Here is an 18,072-nt window from a genome sequence, read left to right as displayed (position 1 = left end):
CCAGGTCCCCAGAGTGGAGAGTGAGAACAGGAGGGAGAGGAGGACCTGTGTTAAACTGACGGTGACATACACCCTCCTTGTGCCACCACAGCACAGCACAGTGAGCAGCTGGCTCTTGTCCTGCTCCAGGGCAGCTTGTGCTCGACTCATCCCTACACTACACTCACCATAAGTACTTCCTTCCCAGACTGTCTTTAGGGACTCTCTTCCTGAGGTGGGAAGGACCTCAGGCTTCCTTGAGAAGCAGGGAAGTTCCAACACACCTTCTTGGCATGAGGATTTAGTGTAATCTCCCCAAATGTGCTGCTAATTAAGCTAAGGTTAAACAACATTAAGCAGATTATGAGAAGGCAAGTTGTTAACTGCTTCTAGAGGTATTTCCCAAGCCTTTCTGCCCCTCTCAGCTTCCTGGTGCTGCTGCAGGTTTCAAAACATTGTGCAGTGCAGTAACCCAGGGAAATTTCCCATCCTATCTGTCTGTATATACATAGACTTATAAAATCCTGGAATGTTTTAGGCTGGAAGTAACCTTCAAGATCATCTGGTTCCACCTTCCACTAGACCAGGTTGCTCAGGGCCCCATCCAGCCCAGCCCTGAACACTTCCAGGGAAGACAGACATGGATATATCTCTATATATCCATATCTTTATCCATTGGACAAACACTTTATGAAGCAATAAACTTCACAAGGAGGGCCCTCCTGATTTCCTTTTGAATGTTGGACATGGACCATGGCCCTGCAGACAGAGGTGCTGTGTGTGCCCAGAGCACACGAGCAGGGAGTGGTTTGCTCTGTACATGTGGCTGATGGACACTGATTTAAAGACATGCATCAGATACATCACACCTCGCTGAAACCTTAAACAAGAGCAAATTGGTATCATCCTCTCGGTGAATGGACTCATTCATTTTATGAAGATCTGCTCTGTAGAGAAGGGAAGCCACATTTCAGCCTGGCTGGTCAGATCTGGTGCCATATGGCAGACGTGATTTTGTGAACTTAACTTCATCTTGGCAGAGGCCACTGCAGAAGGGTCCCAGTCACATAGGGTGACCAACGTGTCTCAAGGTCTGTCATGGGGGAGTTGAAGGGACCAAACATCCCTTGGGGTCACCAGAACCCAAAGGCGAAGCGTGAGGCATGTCCAATTGGACGGGAGATGGGATTAAGAGCCTAGTTGTGCTGAGTAGTACCTGGCATTTCCTGGCAGTTTGGGGCATCTGACAGCTGCGCCATCCTGCACTTGTACTCATAAAGCTGAAAGGATGAAGCAGGGATAGGAAGCCCACCATGACCCTACACACCCAGAGCTGCAGGGGCTGCTGCCAGGGGCTGCCAGGGGCTGCAGGGGCTGCCAGGGGCTGCCAGGGGCAGCAGCCTGGGGCATTTGACAGGTGACAGCATCAATCTGTTCTGAACGGTGAGATGGTGCAGGTGCACAGAGAAAACGGAGCTCACCAGGCACAGGACAACTGGGGATGATAAACTCACAGAATTACCGTGGCCCATGGTCAGCCCTTGTCTGTGGCTGATTTCCTGGCCGGGTAAAAGTCCCTCTGAGACAGCCCAGAGAATGGAGAGTGAAACCTGACACAGTGAGTGAAACGTGACACAGTGGTACTGAAGAGGAAACCAAATCTAGAAGGGGAAACCAAATCTAAGGCACACGGTTACTCCCGTGGGTGAGGTGAGTGTCCCGCTGGGACGGATGGAGCTTCCTCGTCTTACATGGAACACTGAGAGCCAGTCCCGGCATGGTGACGCTGTAAATATTGCAGGGAAATATTTCAGTCCTACGCAAACAGCTCCCAAATAATGAATTCAAAAGGAGGGCAAGCAGGATGGGCAGCAAGGGGGTGTCTGGAGCTCCACTGGCTCCGGCACCGTCACCATGGCCGTGCCCTCGGGGACACGGTGTAGGAGGGGACACCACAGCATTTAATCCAGTGTAGCATTTCCAGCTGTCGATATTCTGAAATGTTCAATGTAAACGCATTTTCTGCCCCCAAAAAGCGGGAGAGCCGATGTGCTTAGACCTTTGCTTCACAAAAAAAAAACAAAACCAACAAACCCAGATTGTCTCAAAATGAGCCTGCATGGATGCTGACAGCAGCTGGCTTCGCCCCTGCCAGCTCCGGAGAGCAGCGATTAGAATTTGGAACTAAAGCGTCATTATTTCTCCCGCCAAGCCTGATGACGGCTTGGCGCTGCAGGGGGAACATGGAAACCATCAGCTCCAGCGGCTCCGCCAGACCCGGCAGGAGCCCGGGGCCGTGGCGCATCCCTGCAAAAGCCTCTTCCAAAGGGGTATTTTTTGGAGCGGGGCCCGGGGAGCGGCGGGGGTCGCTCTCGGGCTCCTTCCCTCACTCAACATGGCGCCCGCCGGCTCCCTCCCCCTTTGCCCATCTGGCACCCGCCCCGCTCTGCCCTCAGCCGACATGGCGCCTTGCCCGCCCACCTTCCTCCTCTGCCCGCAACAAACATGGCGGCTCCCATTCAGTTTCTATAGTGCCCGCCCTCTACGCGCCCCCGCGGCGGCTTCAGCGGCTTCAGCTCTGCCGACGCAAAGATGGCGGCGGCGATTGCGGGCGTTTGAATTCCAGGGAAGCCGCCAAACCCTCGCACAAAGGCGGCGGGAGCGGCAGGAGCGTCCCATGGATTCGCTGCCAGGGGAGGACCCCACGCTGCCGCTGGCGCTGGAGGGCAGGTACGGCGGGGGCTGCGCTGCGGGGGCTGCGCTGGGGCGCGGGGCTGGGCCCGCCGGCCGCGGGGTCAGCGGGACGAGCCCCTCCGGCGTTCGGCTCTCAGCGCTCTCCTCCTCCTCCTTCTCCTCCTTTTCCTCCTTCTCCTCCTCCTTCCCCAGCGCCAGCGCCTCCCAGCTGCCGGACATCTCCCGCGGGGACCCCCAGCCCGGCCCGCCCGGCGGACAAGGTAAGGCTGGGTCGCTGTTGGGAGCCCACCCGGGCTCGGTGCTCGAACCTTGCGGGGGGAAACCTCAGCCCTGCGGGAAAAGGAAAGGGGCAAGAAAAATGGCTTTTAAGTGATGTGTTTTTGTGTAAGCGAAGGGCTTTTAGGGCCAGCGGCTGCCGCCGTCGCTGCCGTGGGCTCCGCTGCTCGCGGTCATCGCGGCTGGCAGCCTTACATAAGACGATCAGCGATTTTGTGGAGCGCGTACTTAAAATGCTTGGAATATCCAGGCAGGCGATGCTGCCCGGCCGTGCTCTGCTCGGCGGTAGGGTTGTTACGCGCTGTGCATCCTCCGGGTCTCAGTTCGGCTGTTCACTTCCCTCCTGTCTGAAGATCTAGACCCGGTGTCTCGGCTTTTATCTAGTCGTGCATTAAGAAACCTTCCTGTCAAGTTCCTCTTGAACGGGAGCTGTAATTCTGTGCATTTTTTCTGTATGATGACCGTAGAGTCACGGACTGGTTTGGGTTGGAAGGGAACCTTAAAGCTCATCTCATTCCATCCCCTGCCATGGGCAGGGACACCTTCCACTATCCCAGGTTGCTCCAAGCCCTGTCCAACCTTCCTGGACACTTCCAGGGATGGGGCAGCCGCAGCTTCTCTGGGCAACCTGTGCCAGGGCCTCACCACCCTCACAGGGAAGAATTTTTTCTAAATCTCTACTCTAACCCTGCCTTCTGTCAGTTTAAAGCCCTTCCCCTTTTGTCCTGTCACTCCAGGTCCTTATGAAAAGCCCCTCCTGTAGCTCCATCAGGTTGCCAGGTGCCATGTAACTGTTCATCCTCAGGTGTGGGAGACTTGCTTGAAACACTTATTTTAAAGTAAAACGTCTGGACAATACTGGTTTGAAACCTCCTGCCTCTGTTGTTTACTGTCCTGGGCTCCGTTAGGGTCAATTGCAGGTGTCTGTTTTGGTTTTCTTTGTGAATGTGTTTCTTTGTGAATGTGTTGACTTTCTTTATGAATGTGTTGACTTTCTTTATGAATGGCTGACTTCATGGTATAGGTGAAGTAGTAATTGAAGCTAAGACAAATCAAATTAGATGGTTTACCAGGAAGTTATATTTACTCACAGAAGGAAGCAAATATAAATTACTTACCCGTGCTGCAAAATAGTGTTGCTCTGTTGTGCAACTGCTCAAGGAAAGCTGCCTTGTGAAACTAATTAGACTTTCAAGATGTGAAAACCACTGGCTCTTTGGGTAACTTTTAAGACTGCTCTACACAGCTGCATAACAATTTTGGAAGTGATTTAAATGAAATATTTTCTCTTAGTTAGTATGAGAGTCGGTCTGAGTCCCCAGCTATATCTTCTTTATATTTAAGATGATGTAAGTGCTACATGTTTTGTATATTGTCATTATTCTGATTGGAAGTTTAGTCTCTCAGATTTGAGTGGAAATAAGTTATGCAGCCCTGTTAAATGTGGCTGCTGCAGAATGTGTGTGCAAACAGAACTTGTAGATTCAGGAGGGATTAAATTTTAGGAATGTAAATCCTGGCCTTTTCCTCTGTTTATCTTTTCCTTCCGTCTGAGGTTTAGGCCTGTCCTGTGACCAGTGAGATACTGAAAGATTTGAATTGCTTTCTAGTAAATTAATGAGAATTAATTTAATATGGGATTCCTCTGTAGTTGCTCTGAGGACTTATTGTTGTGAGTGCACCTCACATAGCCTAATTTTGGTGTACATCATGGTTTAAATGGGTGATGCTGGAATTTGGGAGCTTATTGTGATCAGAAAGAAATCTAGATACTCCTTAGTAGCACTAACATGTGATGTAAACAAGGGACAAAGCATCGCCTCCCTTGCTTCCCCAAAGGTGTTCTACTTTTGTTATGTTTAGATTAGTGTAGACTTTGCCAAATTAAAGCTTTGCTTAGGGATTCTGCTGTCTGAACTTGTTCTGTCTTTTTAAATCTGTCTAGTGTTGCCAGATGTGGCAGAAGACACAGTCTCACCAACTCGAGCTCGGACCATGAAGGACTATGAAAATGTAAGCAGACTTTTAATATAGGACTCGGTGACAGATTTATGGCCAAGATATTCCCAGCATGCTGCCTGAAGTGTTGCCTCTTGGGGTCAGGTTTGTAGCTGGTGTCAGCTGACACACATCTGTTGGAGGTGTGACCAGGTGGATGTCCCTGTCTGTGCTTTGAACCTCGATTTCTTAAGTGTTGCATCCAAAACCGAGGCAGGAACTTGTTGTTGAGAGCAGCCAACTGCTGTGCTGAAGTTGTGAAACAAAAATTGGCACCCTCTGCTCGAAACTTCCTGCAAATCACCACAAGCACCAGAGCTTGGTTTGCACATCTGCTGTTGATTTATTTCAGGGAGGCATCAAGTTTATTTTCATTTAGGCTAGTGCAGGTTTGGCTTTTTAATTCATTGGCTGCAGTATGATGCTTTTAACTTTATAACTGTGTACGAGAGTGCTGAGAATACCTCTGTTGTAAAGGTCTAGTGTCATTGTGACAGTTCTGCAGGCAAAATTGTTTTGGCACTTACTAGAATATAAAGGAAAACATTAGGTTTTTTAAAATATATTAATTGTATTAGTTGTTTAAATTGAATAAGTTTATATCTACTGAACCATGATTTGATTGGGGTGTAGCTGTGTTGTGGGACAACTTCCCTGTTAAATGTTTTGCATTTTTTTTAACTCTAGTTCTTACTGTGAGAAGAAGCTCTAGCTTCTTTGAGCTTCTAGCTCAAACCTGAAATGTTTGAGATGACTGCTGCAGATAAAGGCTGTGGCTGCTGTTTTTGGGCTGTGTTAAGTGTCTGTAGTTTCAGGGCACTGCTGTAGCTGCTGTTATCTTTTGTGGCATTGTTTTTGAAATGAGTGCTTTTTCTAAACTCAGTTTTTTGTGGCCTTATATCCCCCTGAGGGGAAACTATGCTCTTTGCTCAGAATTTAAAGCTTGTTTTGGAAAGTCTTAGTGAAGGATGTTTTTTTACAGTCTGTATCTATTTCTCTTTTGTCTGCTGGGGTAGGCAGACACTGCCTTGGCATTAGAATAGGCTTAAAATCTTTTACTGTGATACATCCCAAAGACCTCGGTCTAGAATATACATTCTGCAAGTAGGTTATTGTCTGCAGGGTCCTTTTGCACAGGGAAAAAAAGTTTTAGCAGGAAGGAAAAATCTTGTTGTGTAGGGAGAAAGGTCACAGGTCTGTCATCCTGGTGTCTACAGACCCCTCATGTTAAACTGAGCTGTTAAACTTCTCATGGGATAAGAACTTTTATGGATGCCAGCAGTGTAATGAATCTCAGAGATCCATTCAAATAAAGGAAGAAGAATCCATTAAACACAGAGATATTTCTATAAATATGGTATTTATTTAGGACATGAGAAGGATGTAGTTAAAACAGTGGCTTAAAAGAGTGGCTTTGGCCTTGCAGCTCAGAGGGAGCAGGATGGATGTAATGGACCAAAAGGTGGATCCATGTAGGAAAGGTCCTTTTATGTTTAGACTAGGAGAAGGAAAATGTTAGAGGTGCACATTTTTGAATTATTTATGGTGTGTCTCACTTCCTTGCAATATAGAAGGAACCACCTTGTGATAGAAAACATGATTACATGGTCAAAGTGAAAGGATTTCTAATTGAGGACCTTGTTATGGGTTATTAGGTGCTCATGGATAGAAAGAGTGATGGGTATTAAGGTAGGGAACTGAGTAATAGTAATTGTGGGTTTTTTCTTGTCTCTCCAAGCCCACTTAGAGTTTTGCTGTCTTGTAAAAAGGCCTCTGCTGGTGAAAACTGTGTTGTGCTGTGAAACCACAGCCACTGCTGACAGATCCATGTGGCATGAAAGTGGCTCTGTACAGGCTGGGAAAGGAGCTAATCTGAGTTAGGATTTGCTGCCATGCTGTCCATGGTGTGGATTGTTTTGTGGTGTATGTATCATTGTCCTAGTTTTCATTCCTTTTTTCAAATACAGAAATCAAAATGCATGAAGGAATTAAAACTTAGTCTTCAAATGCATAAGTTGAGAGAGCTGCCATTAAAATCTCTTTGCAGTGTGAACTTGCTCACATTATACATCTTGTCTTTTATTAAGCAATAACTTTTTAATTGTAGTCTGCCTGAATTAACTTTCGTCTGAGAAACAACATCAGAGACGACATTTGTTTCACTTCTTGGTTTATGGTTGCATAGTCTGTTTTATTTGCCTTTTGAAAATATTGCCCTTAAGCTCTTTGGTTTATTTCTCTTGCCACTGAAATACATGTGACTAAAATCATGGTATGCTGAGTTCTTTTGATATTGTTTTTTCCTTTTGACTCAGAAATCTATTGAATGTCTGGAGACTAACTAGAAGTTCAACTGATATAAATTCAGAGTGTCTTTGTTGCTTGGGCTTCTTCTGAATGAGCAGAGACTGTTAGGAATGATCTACTGACAAGGTGTGGGAATGAGCCACAAAGTTTATGTAGTCAGCTGGATTTTCAGTTGCTTGGATGATATTCACTTGTGTGAATAATGACAAGGCATCTTGCTGGGCAGGGATTGTTAAACTGAAGAATTGTTTGCAGATGCAGGTTCTGAGTGCAGTTACAGAAAGTAATCTTAGGTTTCACAAGCCAAATATTTTAGAAATTGTATCGCTAATAATTCTTACAAATGGCACTGTACAGTTCTGGAAAAGCCTACATAAATATTTTATTAGAAGCTCTGTAACATATTAGATTTCCATTTGCTGAAAGCATCTGGCAGGGGACACGAGTCTTATTTGAGTGAATGTTTTATGCTTAGCCTCTTAAAAAAAATTTAGAGGGAGACTCCTTTCTTTAATGAAACCATCAACTATGTTACTGCTTCTACAAGGAAGGTTAAAAATGATAAGCAATTTTTTTCCTCAAAGAATTGCACTGTGAAATATGGGATGGGATAAAGGTTTTATTGGTGTTCGATTGGGCTTATGTGCCTTGTGTGCTTGTGGCTTTTCTTCCCATGAATAAGATTACCTTGGTCCCATGAATGAGGCCTCCTTCCCAGGCTTTCCCTTAGAAAATATTTGTTTCAACATAATGTCTTATATTCTGTTCAAGTTCCATCTTATAGAAGAATTGCCTAATATTTTTTAAAACTTTTTTGGATACTTTTTTTGTCAAGTCAGTCAATGTTTTAAAGAAGGAATATTCTAAAGAGCACTGTCTGCACTACAGCTTGTATTATATATTTTTAAACAGTACTGTTTTATAGTTGTTATTTGCTTAAGTGCTGTGCAGGGCTAAAAATAAACACAAAATGTTATCATAAATGATAACGTCTTGGACAAACACACAACATTTATGTGTGTGCCAACATGGCTACGTGTCTTAAAACCAAACTGAAAGGCAAATCTCCAAACATTTAGAAGGGATAGGCTGGAATGGGATTTCTTCTTGTTCAGGTGAGAAATGGAATTAGGGAAAAAGTGTTATGGCTGAGATGGTGGGAGAACATTATGTTCTGTGCTTTGGGCTGAAGCTGTAGGAGACAGAAACCTGTTGAAAGGCTTGGGGTATTTATAGCTCTGTGGGTGACACAGTCTTAGAGGGAAGGATGTTTATTTGGACTTGGGTGTCATATGGTGCAATTAACACCTTCACAATTTAATATATATGTGTATGTGTATCATCCACATGTTTAATTATGTCCCGTGGGCTGGATTCCAGTATTGCACTGTGGAGAGCAAAACCAAATTCTGTAGTAGTTTTTACTCTTCATTTGAAACACATCACATAATTTGCTCATTTTCTTTCTTATTTCACAGCAAATCACTGATCTGAAAAAAGAAAACTTCAACCTGAAGCTTCGTATCTATTTCCTGGAGGAGCGAATGCAGCAGAAGTTTGATGGTCCCACTGAAGAAATATATAAAATTGTATGCATTTAGATTAATTCCATAGTGCTGTGTATCTTTTTGAAGAGTTTGTTTTGTGGGGAGGTTGCCTATTTCACTTAAAATTTGAGTCTTTTTTTTGTTGTTGTTGTTGTTGTTGGAAATGGCATCTGTCAGCTTCCAGGGCAAGTTCTTTGTACAATGACATCATGAGAGGTTTTCTCAGGCTACAACGAAATAATTCGAAAATTGTTAAAAGCCTCTATAGCTGGTGCAATCAGGTTTTGAAAGGAAAAGAAAATTTCTTGTGTCTTAAAGAACAAACGTGCATGGAAGCCCTAGAAATTCCCAAGGTGCAGTACTCCCCATTAGAGCAGTTAAGTGAATCCTTAATACTTTTTGAGATTTCTGGAAGGGTTGAACCTTGCAAAATATGTCTTTCAGAAGCTGAAATCTCTCTGTGCTTTTCTTAGCCCAGTGACACTTTACATTTGCTGGTCCAAGCAATAATTAATCTACACATTGCCAATAACTTTTGGGTTTTCATTCTCTTGCCTTAGAACATTGAGCTGAAAGTTGAGGTAGAAAGTCTGAAGCGTGAACTGCAGGAGAGAGAGAAACTACTCATCAAAGCCTAGTAAGTACCAGAATATTTCTGGATGTCCATTACTTGGACTTGTTTCTATTTGGTTTTTTCCTAATCCTTTAGGAATAGGAGGATTTAAAGTAGTATTTTAAGGGTACTTATCTATAAATGTCTGGTTCAAAACTAATCCAGGCTGGCAATGACTGACAGCTGTTGACTGCTCCACGGGCCTCAGTTGCAATGGAATTTTCTTTGTTTTCCTGAGGACCAGATCAATTTTTGTTTGGTCTTTCCAGGTGGATCAAGGGGTATTGCTGGGCTTTGAAGGGAACCTTGCACAAGGTCAAAGTAGCGAGTGAAATTTAGGGATCAGTAATACACAAGAGGTCATCCTGTGTTTAGTAAGGAAACACTACCTGTTATTCTCTCATAAATCCTGAAAAGGCAGCTGGAGAGATCTCAGCAGCTGCATGTCTTCAGTTTATTCCAGTGCTGCTTCCTGTAGAAAATACAACTCTACTGAAGGCTTGATACTGTATTTGAAAGCCTTAAAAATACAAAGGAAGTATGTCACTTTTTCATCATACATATAAAATGCTTCTTTATCCACTGTGACAAGGCTTGTGTGTGGAACTCTCAGACTATACCACCCAAATTGCCATATTGTCTGTGGATGTTTGTATTTAACCTTCAAGTGACAAGCAGGTACAGATACAGTGGAAGATGCCTGAGCATAATTCATCAGCCACTGGCACTTGAAATGTTTTCCACTTTGATATGCAATGGGATCTCTGCATTGCTGCCTTTCAGCAAGGCAGTTGAAAGCTTGGCCCAGGGTGGTGATGCTGAAGTGCAGCGTGTGAAAGAGGCACAAAAGAAGATGCAAGAGATGGAGGAGATGCTGACTGGCAGAATAAACCTTCTGGAAGAGGTGAGTGACCAAAGCTGAAGGAATAGTAAGGAATCAGTGCTGTCTTTGTAGTGTTGTCTCATATTTGATATCGTGACCTACCTATATCTTCATTTTTTTTTTTAATTTCTCAGTGTCTGTTGTTGAGACAGGTATTTATAGCTGAGCCATCACTGATATCTTTGCAGGAGAACTGCTTCATGTTTCCTCATTTTTTTAGTGTAGAGGCAAAAAAAAATTCTTTGTATGAGTAACATGCTTCCTCCAAGCGAGGAGAAGTTCAGTTCCTTACAAAGAACAAATCTGATATTGAATAGTCTGTGCTGGAAATGTTTGTGCCAAGTTCTAGAAATACAGAAGCTCGTGGTTGGTTTGCATCACTGGCTGTCTACAGTTCTCTGGAGAAGTGAGATTTATGGCTGTGTTTGTGAGGGGGATCCATGTCTGGTGCTCCTTCTGTAAGTAAGGTAGAAATAGCACAAGTGGGTTAATTCCAATATTTGCTTTTCCATCTTTAAAGAATGAACTGGCCAAGGAACATACTAGTAGCAATCTCCTGATCATATTTTTCTGTCGGGATCACAGAATCCTGAGTTGTGAGGATCATCCAAGTCCATTTAAAGCAGTGAGCTCCTTCAGGGAGGAGGGAATCTCTGTGACCTTTTCTTCTCTGGAATTTCTGAAAGCATTCTTTGTGCTGTTGGATTGGTAGAGAAGTTCCTAAATTACTTCTTCTGTACCAAACCAGCCAGTCAGACTGGTGTTCTCAGATCTGACAGGTAGAAGGGCAAATATTCCAATCTCGTGGAGATGGAGTATTTTCTGTAGCCTGGAGATAGTGTTGGCCTCTGACATTAATTTTAGTATTCTTATGAATGTAAACACTGCAGTGTGGTGTTAGTCACTGGTTTTCACAGCACATGTAATTATACAGATCCAGGTAATGCTAACAAGGATTAATTTCCTTCAGAGTTCTTGATTGACAGATGAATGTTGGCAGAACAGCTTTTCAGGAGAGGGGTTGAGTGGGGAAGTTCAGTTGTGAAGGAGCTTTTCCTCCCCCTCCCCCCGAGAGATTCTTTTTAGAATCTGAAGGGGAATTACTTATTAGGCTACAAGGGGGCTTTTATTTCATAGAAAGCAAAATTGGGTGAGCACAGCAGGGAAGCTTACAATAGAAAAATGAAGATCTGAAATAAATTTGATGTACTGGAAGGCAAGTATAGTTTTTTTTGGTGTTCCCTGTCTCTGTGAGTTGGGTCACCCAGAGGAAGTGGGCTGGAATCTCTGGGTCTTATCTCCATTTCCTTTGCTGTTCAAGAGAAAAATGTCTGGTTCATACTTTATCAATTCTTGCAAAATATTATAAATGATGTTGGGAAGAGTTCCAATTAGCTACAGTGAGCCTGGGAATATTAATTTTGTTGAATAAAAAAGCCCTTCTTTAACCTCTTTAATTTAAGTGTAGCAATTTATTATGATAGAGGGAGGACAGTGAGACAAAACCAAATTATAATAGCTAAATCTAAAACCATAGCATAGGGGCACTTTTCTTCCAGTTCTGCTATCAGTTAGGATATTTCTTTTTTTTTCTTTGAAACAAATTTCCCTTCTTTCTGTGCCACAGAAAATGGACTAATCTTGAAAATGCAGCCACAGAGTTCAGAAGCATTTGTAAAGCCATTGAAATACTTGGTAAAAGTTCCTAAATTAAACATCCCGACATATGTTTGGTAGAAAAAAAAACTTCAATATGTGAAAAATTTCATGAGCATTTTGTTCTTATAAACATCAGGACTGTGTGCTTTAATTACAGAATCTTAAAGCTGCCCAAGAAGATGTGGAAAAAGCCGTGGCAATGACAGAGAAGGAGAAAGCTCTGAGGGTGGCAGCTGAGCAGAAACTTTCTTCAATTATGAATGCCCCTGCCAAGGATGTGGATATGGTTACAGCAGCTGAGAAAGACAGGTCAGAACTGTTGCCAGTGATGTTTCTGACTACTGGAATTCTTTATTGTGAAAGTGTGAAGAGCTGACATGGGTTTAGTTTTAATAGTTTGGTCCTACCCTGGGATACAGGAGCGTCTCTGACCATCTTCCCTGCTCAGCTGGGACATGAATGGCAACACAGCAACCAGTTCACATGCTACATGTAGCAAAGCCATCTTGAAAAGTTGTCTGAAAGTGTAAAAGGATCAGGATGCTTGAGGCACCAGAGTGTCCTGCATTAAAGCATCTTTGTAACTTTGACTCACCTCCTGCTCGCTGCTTTCTTGAGCTGTTGCTCTGGAGAACTTGACTCAGCCCTTGGTGTTCATGCTGTGGTGTTTGTGTGCTCTCAGTCCCAGTGATGTGCCTGGTGAGGGTGGTAAATTTAATGGGAAGAGAAACACTGTGTTTGAGCTTTGTGGGTTTGATTGTTCTTTGCAAAGCACCGGTTGTGGGTTTGTTTGGCTGGTAGCTGGTAAGGTGTGTAAGTTGTTCAGTAACTTTAGATGGGGAAAAGTGTAGAACCCCAAATCTCAGTAGTTTGGAGGATTGTTTTTGCTTTTATTTTAGATGTGTAAGGTAAACTACACGTGGTGTTTTGTGGGCAGAGAAAGGGAATAGATTGGTAAGGTTTTTGTGTGGGTTCTAAAGGATAATGTAACTAAAATATTGACGTTTAAGTGTTGACATCTGAAGTGATACTGGAGGAAAATAAGAATGAGCACTTTGCAAATAACTCAGCCCTGTTTGCTTGCTTTAAAGTTACATCTCTTTTTGTGTTTCTCTGGAGGGAGAAGGAGGTGTGAAAGTCCTCCCCTAAATTTTACAGGTATTGTCTGGAGTCTCCACCTAGGGAAGTTGTCTGCAAGATTTACTGCAATGACTGATGAGTTGGTGGTAGATGATGCAAGATTAATATTAAAACTCTTATCATTTTAGACTTATAGAGCAACTGAATCTGTCTTTGAAGAGTAAAGAAGCTCTAATTCAATACCTCGAAGAGGAAAAGTCTAAGAGTGGATCTTATGATGGGAACCTGTCAGCAGAAAAAATCAGAGAACTTACCATTGCTTTGAGGCATGAAAAAGATAGTGAGATAGAGGTGAGGAAACTGCTTGAACAGTTACAGGTTATAAATCTCGTGTGGGGTAGGATTGTAAAGGTTTTGTGCATGACAGTATGTGAGTGACCTAAGCCAATTTTTAAAAATATTATTTCCTCCTTCCTTTTCCTTTTCCTTACCATTCATTGGTTATACTGTGGTTTGGGGGGCAGTATTCATCTTTATTATCCATTCATTCAGTGAGAGGTTGTGTTTCCCATTGCTTTTATGCCTGTGTTATGGATACTGTGCAATTGCTTTACAGAAGTATATATTAAAGAAATACTAGATGTTAATAGATCCCTCACTAGATGACATAACTGCTGTAAAAGTTAAGAATGTGACTCGAGAGTTTGTTCTTGGAAAGTGTCTCTACTGTTAGGGTCTGGAAAAAAAGCTGTGGTAAGGGAGGTAGGCATAAAAAAATCTCATGAAATAAAGTGGAAGTTTAGCCTTTGGCTTACAAAAGGTGCAAGAGTCAGTCTTATTTCATTTGGCTCTTAAACAGGAAGGCAGATATCCTGACAGCTGGAATGCAGAATCAGGTCCTGAGGCTTGTTATCTTTCTTTTTTTTCCTTTTTTTCCCATTAGTTATTCAAACAAGAAATTAAAGCTGGCAGAATTAGGAAAGTTAATCCTGGGGGCTGTCAGGATTCGTTTTGGAACTGAGTCTTGCTCAGTACCTACACACCTTTTTGTTTATAACAAGAACAGATGAGAACCTTCAACAACTGGACTGATCAGTGAAATTAAGATTTTTCAGTCTGCGTGGTCTTGCAATTAAATCAATGTGTGTCAGGAAAGACCACCCTGGTTTCACAAGAGTATTTGTGTGTCAAGGTGAAAACGGTGTCACCTTTAATCACTTCACAGGAGGGGGACAGCCTGCATGATCATTTGGGATGCAGTACTGGAGGAAAAAATCTGATGAATAGCTTTGCACAACTCTGCTTTTATATATGATTACCTTTTAAAAACAAATAATTCTGTAACCTCCCTGGGGAAAAGTGCTAATTAAAATCTGCCCTGGTAAAAGCATCTTGCTGGCAAAGATAAATGTCACATAAAAAGGCACCTTTATTAACTCTGCAAGTACAGTTGTTCCTGTCTCATGGAAGAACACGTTGTGTGGGGTTTTATTTTCTTTTTTTTCCTTCTTCTTAATTTGGACTGGCTCATACCGTGCTCAGGTAGATTTGTAGACTTCCAGGAAGCAACTGATTCAATATATTCCTGTCAAAATGTGTATATTAAGTTTTCCTTCCACCTCCAAGGTTTTTAAGCTCGTTTTGCTTCATTTTAATGCTTAATGAGTTATATTTGTGTTGAGAATGAATTTTTTTTGTTCTTATATGAGTTATGTTGTTCTTACAGGCTCTTAGAATGGAGCTTAAAAATGAGAGAAATTCCTTTGAAAAAAAAATTCAGGTAAGTTCTGACTTTGTTTCTGTTTCCCTCACTCCTTGCAGTGTGTGTTGGGCTCCCTCTGTTATGCATTCATAGGTACAGACAGGAAAGAGGGTAGAGCAAGTCCTCTGGTAAATTCTCTTTTATGTGACACGACAGGAAGGCTCCTCCTTTTTTTTTTTTTTGAACCAATTTTCAGTGGAACTGATAAGGCCACTTATCAAATATTGGAGCTGATACTCATGGCCAGCCCATGAGATTAGCTGCCTTCTACTGTATTCCAGGCACAAATTTAAGATGATGACTCTCATTTTGGGACTGTATTTTAGGTTGGTAATCTGAGTACTAAGCTTCAAGAACTCTGAGGGAATGTTCTTATTAATATGCAGTTACAGTGTCTCTTAGTGGGAAGTTAATGCAACTTTCACATAATCTAATTTAGTCACTCCAAGAAGAGCTACAAGAGAGAGAAAATGAGCTTGCTGTGGAAAAGAAGAATGGTTTGAAAAGGGACAAAACTATCCAAGGCCTAACTGTTGCCTTAAAAGCAAAGGAAAGAGAGGTATGGTGATTGTGATCTTGCTGGTTTGTTGAAGTGGGAGTGGAATTTTGTGTTGTGTGTGTGTGAGAGTCTGATCTCACTGTAACCATGAGGAGGCTTCTAGTGGGTCCCTGATCACTGCTGTCAGCTCTAAGCAGTTCTGTTTGCCTGGAGTTTGGGCTCTTGGACTGGAGGAGAGAAGAAAAAAGCTACTTAACTGATACTTTCTCCCCTAAGAACTTAAAAGAAAAATGTTTTCTCTTACACACTGATTTTTATCAGCTCTGAGCACCACTTATGTGGTATGAGGAGTATTTTATTTGTTGAGTAAGTGGAGCTGTCAAAGGCACCTAAAATAGGAGAGGTCAAGCTGAAATTCAGAATGTGTGGAAGAATGGGAAATACTTAACTTGAGTGATAGGCAGTCTAGTGAGTGTTGTATAAGAGCAAGTATTTCTTTATATAAGATTTATTATGATGTATTTGGTGGTTTTGTTCTTGGAAGTGTTTTGTGTAGCTGGATGAATGGATAATGAGGTGGGATAGTGATTACTGAGTGGCCATCCCTTGGAAATAACTATTTCTACATTCCTTTTGCCTAAAGAATGAGGAGCTTGGTTCTGAAATTGAAGACTTGAATGCTTCATTGGCTAAGGCAAGAGAGGCAACTCACAAGGCACATGTACAAAAATTCAAGGTAAGAACAAACAATTTAATGTGGCTTCCCCATCCCTGCTCTTCCCTCCTCTTTAATTCCACACAGTGGGTAGAGCTTTGTGTCTTTGAAAGCAGAGAAATGGAAATTAGTTTAAAATGCTGTTTAAAATACTTGATTTTTTTTTTTTTATTACCTTGAAAAAAAAATCCCAAATCAAATCATTGGAAAAATAGAATGTTAAAATGTGAGATTACTTACTTTGTTTCTTGATACTTTTTCTTCAGTAAAAACTGAGAAACATTAAGGGAGAAATGAATAAAAGCAGAAGAAGTTAAAAACAAAGACACAGATAGTTGTGGAGCTGGGATGATCTTGAGGGGTTTTTTTTTTTTGACCTGTTTTGTTTTCTCTTCCAAAAGTATGGTACCAGCACAGGCTTCTTGTTAGCAGACTGGATATGAGACACTTGTTTGGATTTATTTATATAATAAATGTGAAATCACTATTTATAAAATAGTGGAATGTTGTTTGTGAAAATGTGATTTAGTAATGCTTTCTGTGTGTGGTGGAGGAAGGACTTTATGATGATAATTTCTGCATTGTAAAGGTCTTGAAATGTAAAATGGGAGAAAGTAAGAATTAGATATTAAAATAGGCAATGAAATGTCTCTTGTAACGTTTTCAAACTCATCCAAAGTTTGATAAAACTGACACTGCTTAGAGGTAGTGCTGCATCTTCCATTGTGCTGTTTGTTCATCCACCTGGTTTCAGCCCAGCAGGATGGCAGAGGTGGATTCAGCTGCCTCTGAGGTGCCCCCACTACAGCCTTTGTGACTGTTATTCCAGAGTCTAATGGAGTAGTAAGGTTTAGTTCTCTCAGAGCACCTCCTTTTCTTCAAAAGCCTTTTATTTCACTTAAACCCATGTTTTAATTGTGCTCTACTGAGAAAAGTTTATCATATTTCTTTTTCAGGTCATTTTGGCCTGTATGTGACTCTGTAGCTTATGTTTGCTTTTTCATACCTGCTTTGAAATATGACTCTTAATTTTACCTCTTTCATTTTTGAGACCTTGTTGATTTTTTTTTTTTTTTAAAGTTCTAAGCTTATAAAGTGTGTGGCTAATCCCTCCTGCCCACAGAATCCACGTGGCATGGTGGGTGACAGAGCCAGCCCTTCTCCTCAATACTCGGCTCCTTAGCTGCAAACTTGAGTTGAAGGCAGTTCTCTGTGAGTAGATTGTGCTGCACAGCCCACTACTGCTGTCAGCTTCAAAGCCACTTGTAACAGTGTGTGGTGGGGAAGAACACAAATCAGACTTGCTGTTTTATATTAAAAATCATGCTTCTGCCCAGGGCAGTGGTGGAGTCACCATCCCTGGAAGGGTTCAGAAAACACGTGGATCTGGCACTTGAGGACATGAATTAGTGGTGGACACGGTGGTGGTGCTGGGTGGGTGGTTGGACTCCATGATCTTAAAGGTTGTTTCCAATCTTAAAAGTTCTATGAAAGTCTTGGTGGCTACCTGCCCTAGGCCAGATCCAAACTGCCCCAAAAGCAGAGCTTTATGCAGTTAAAGCTTTGAGAAGCAATAATACAACTATGACCTGGTTTGCACCTCCTTTGCACGTCAACCTTTATCTCATTCTTTGTTATCTGAGACTTTGTTATCCTGCACTGGATGTCATGGAAAGTTGTGTTACTTTAGCAGGGAAAATTATCAGTGTAACACTTTCCCTGTTTTGTCATTTCACTATTTTTTTGCACCTCAATTCTGAAGTTGTGGGAAGAGGGGCAGGGGAGGGGGTTTGGGTGCAACAGGAATAAAGAATTCCAGGCTCTACAAACACCTTCTAGAGCCTGAATGCTGCTTTATGTTTCAGGGTGCTGCAGATTATCAAGCTCTCCTGATGGAGAAGGAGACCCTGTTGGCAGAACTTCGTTCAGAAAACCTCACCAAGGACGCTGAAAATCGCAGACTACAAAGGATAATTAAAGTGACCGGTCAAGAGCTGAGTGATTTGAATCAGGAAAGAGAGAAAATGGAGAAGGAGCTGGATGAGGCACAGCTACAGAAG

General features: G+C 42.4%; 1 protein-coding gene across 1 annotated transcript in view; it reads left to right on the top strand.

The window, feature by feature from the left end:
* Positions 1 to 2,572: 2,572 nt before the first annotated feature.
* Positions 2,573 to 18,072, top strand: part of CDK5RAP2 (CDK5 regulatory subunit associated protein 2) — a 72,088-nt gene continuing 56,588 nt past the window's right edge. The window contains 12 exon segments of the mRNA XM_017810320.1: positions 2,573 to 2,709; positions 2,866 to 2,933; positions 4,895 to 4,962; positions 8,733 to 8,843; positions 9,362 to 9,438; positions 10,198 to 10,318; positions 12,114 to 12,265; positions 13,225 to 13,387; positions 14,763 to 14,816; positions 15,238 to 15,357; positions 15,941 to 16,033; positions 17,878 to 18,071. Of these exon segments, the coding sequence (XP_017665809.1) occupies positions 2,657 to 2,709; positions 2,866 to 2,933; positions 4,895 to 4,962; positions 8,733 to 8,843; positions 9,362 to 9,438; positions 10,198 to 10,318; positions 12,114 to 12,265; positions 13,225 to 13,387; positions 14,763 to 14,816; positions 15,238 to 15,357; positions 15,941 to 16,033; positions 17,878 to 18,071 (1,274 nt within the window). The 5' untranslated portion in view covers positions 2,573 to 2,656.

This window comes from Lepidothrix coronata, unplaced genomic scaffold (genome assembly GCF_001604755.1).
Source record: "Lepidothrix coronata isolate B3197 unplaced genomic scaffold, Lepidothrix_coronata-1.0 Scaffold28, whole genome shotgun sequence".
NCBI classification, from domain to species: domain Eukaryota; kingdom Metazoa; phylum Chordata; class Aves; order Passeriformes; family Pipridae; genus Lepidothrix; species Lepidothrix coronata.
Note: the sequence above shows the minus strand (reverse complement) of the source record. Positions and strands in the feature narration are given on the sequence as shown.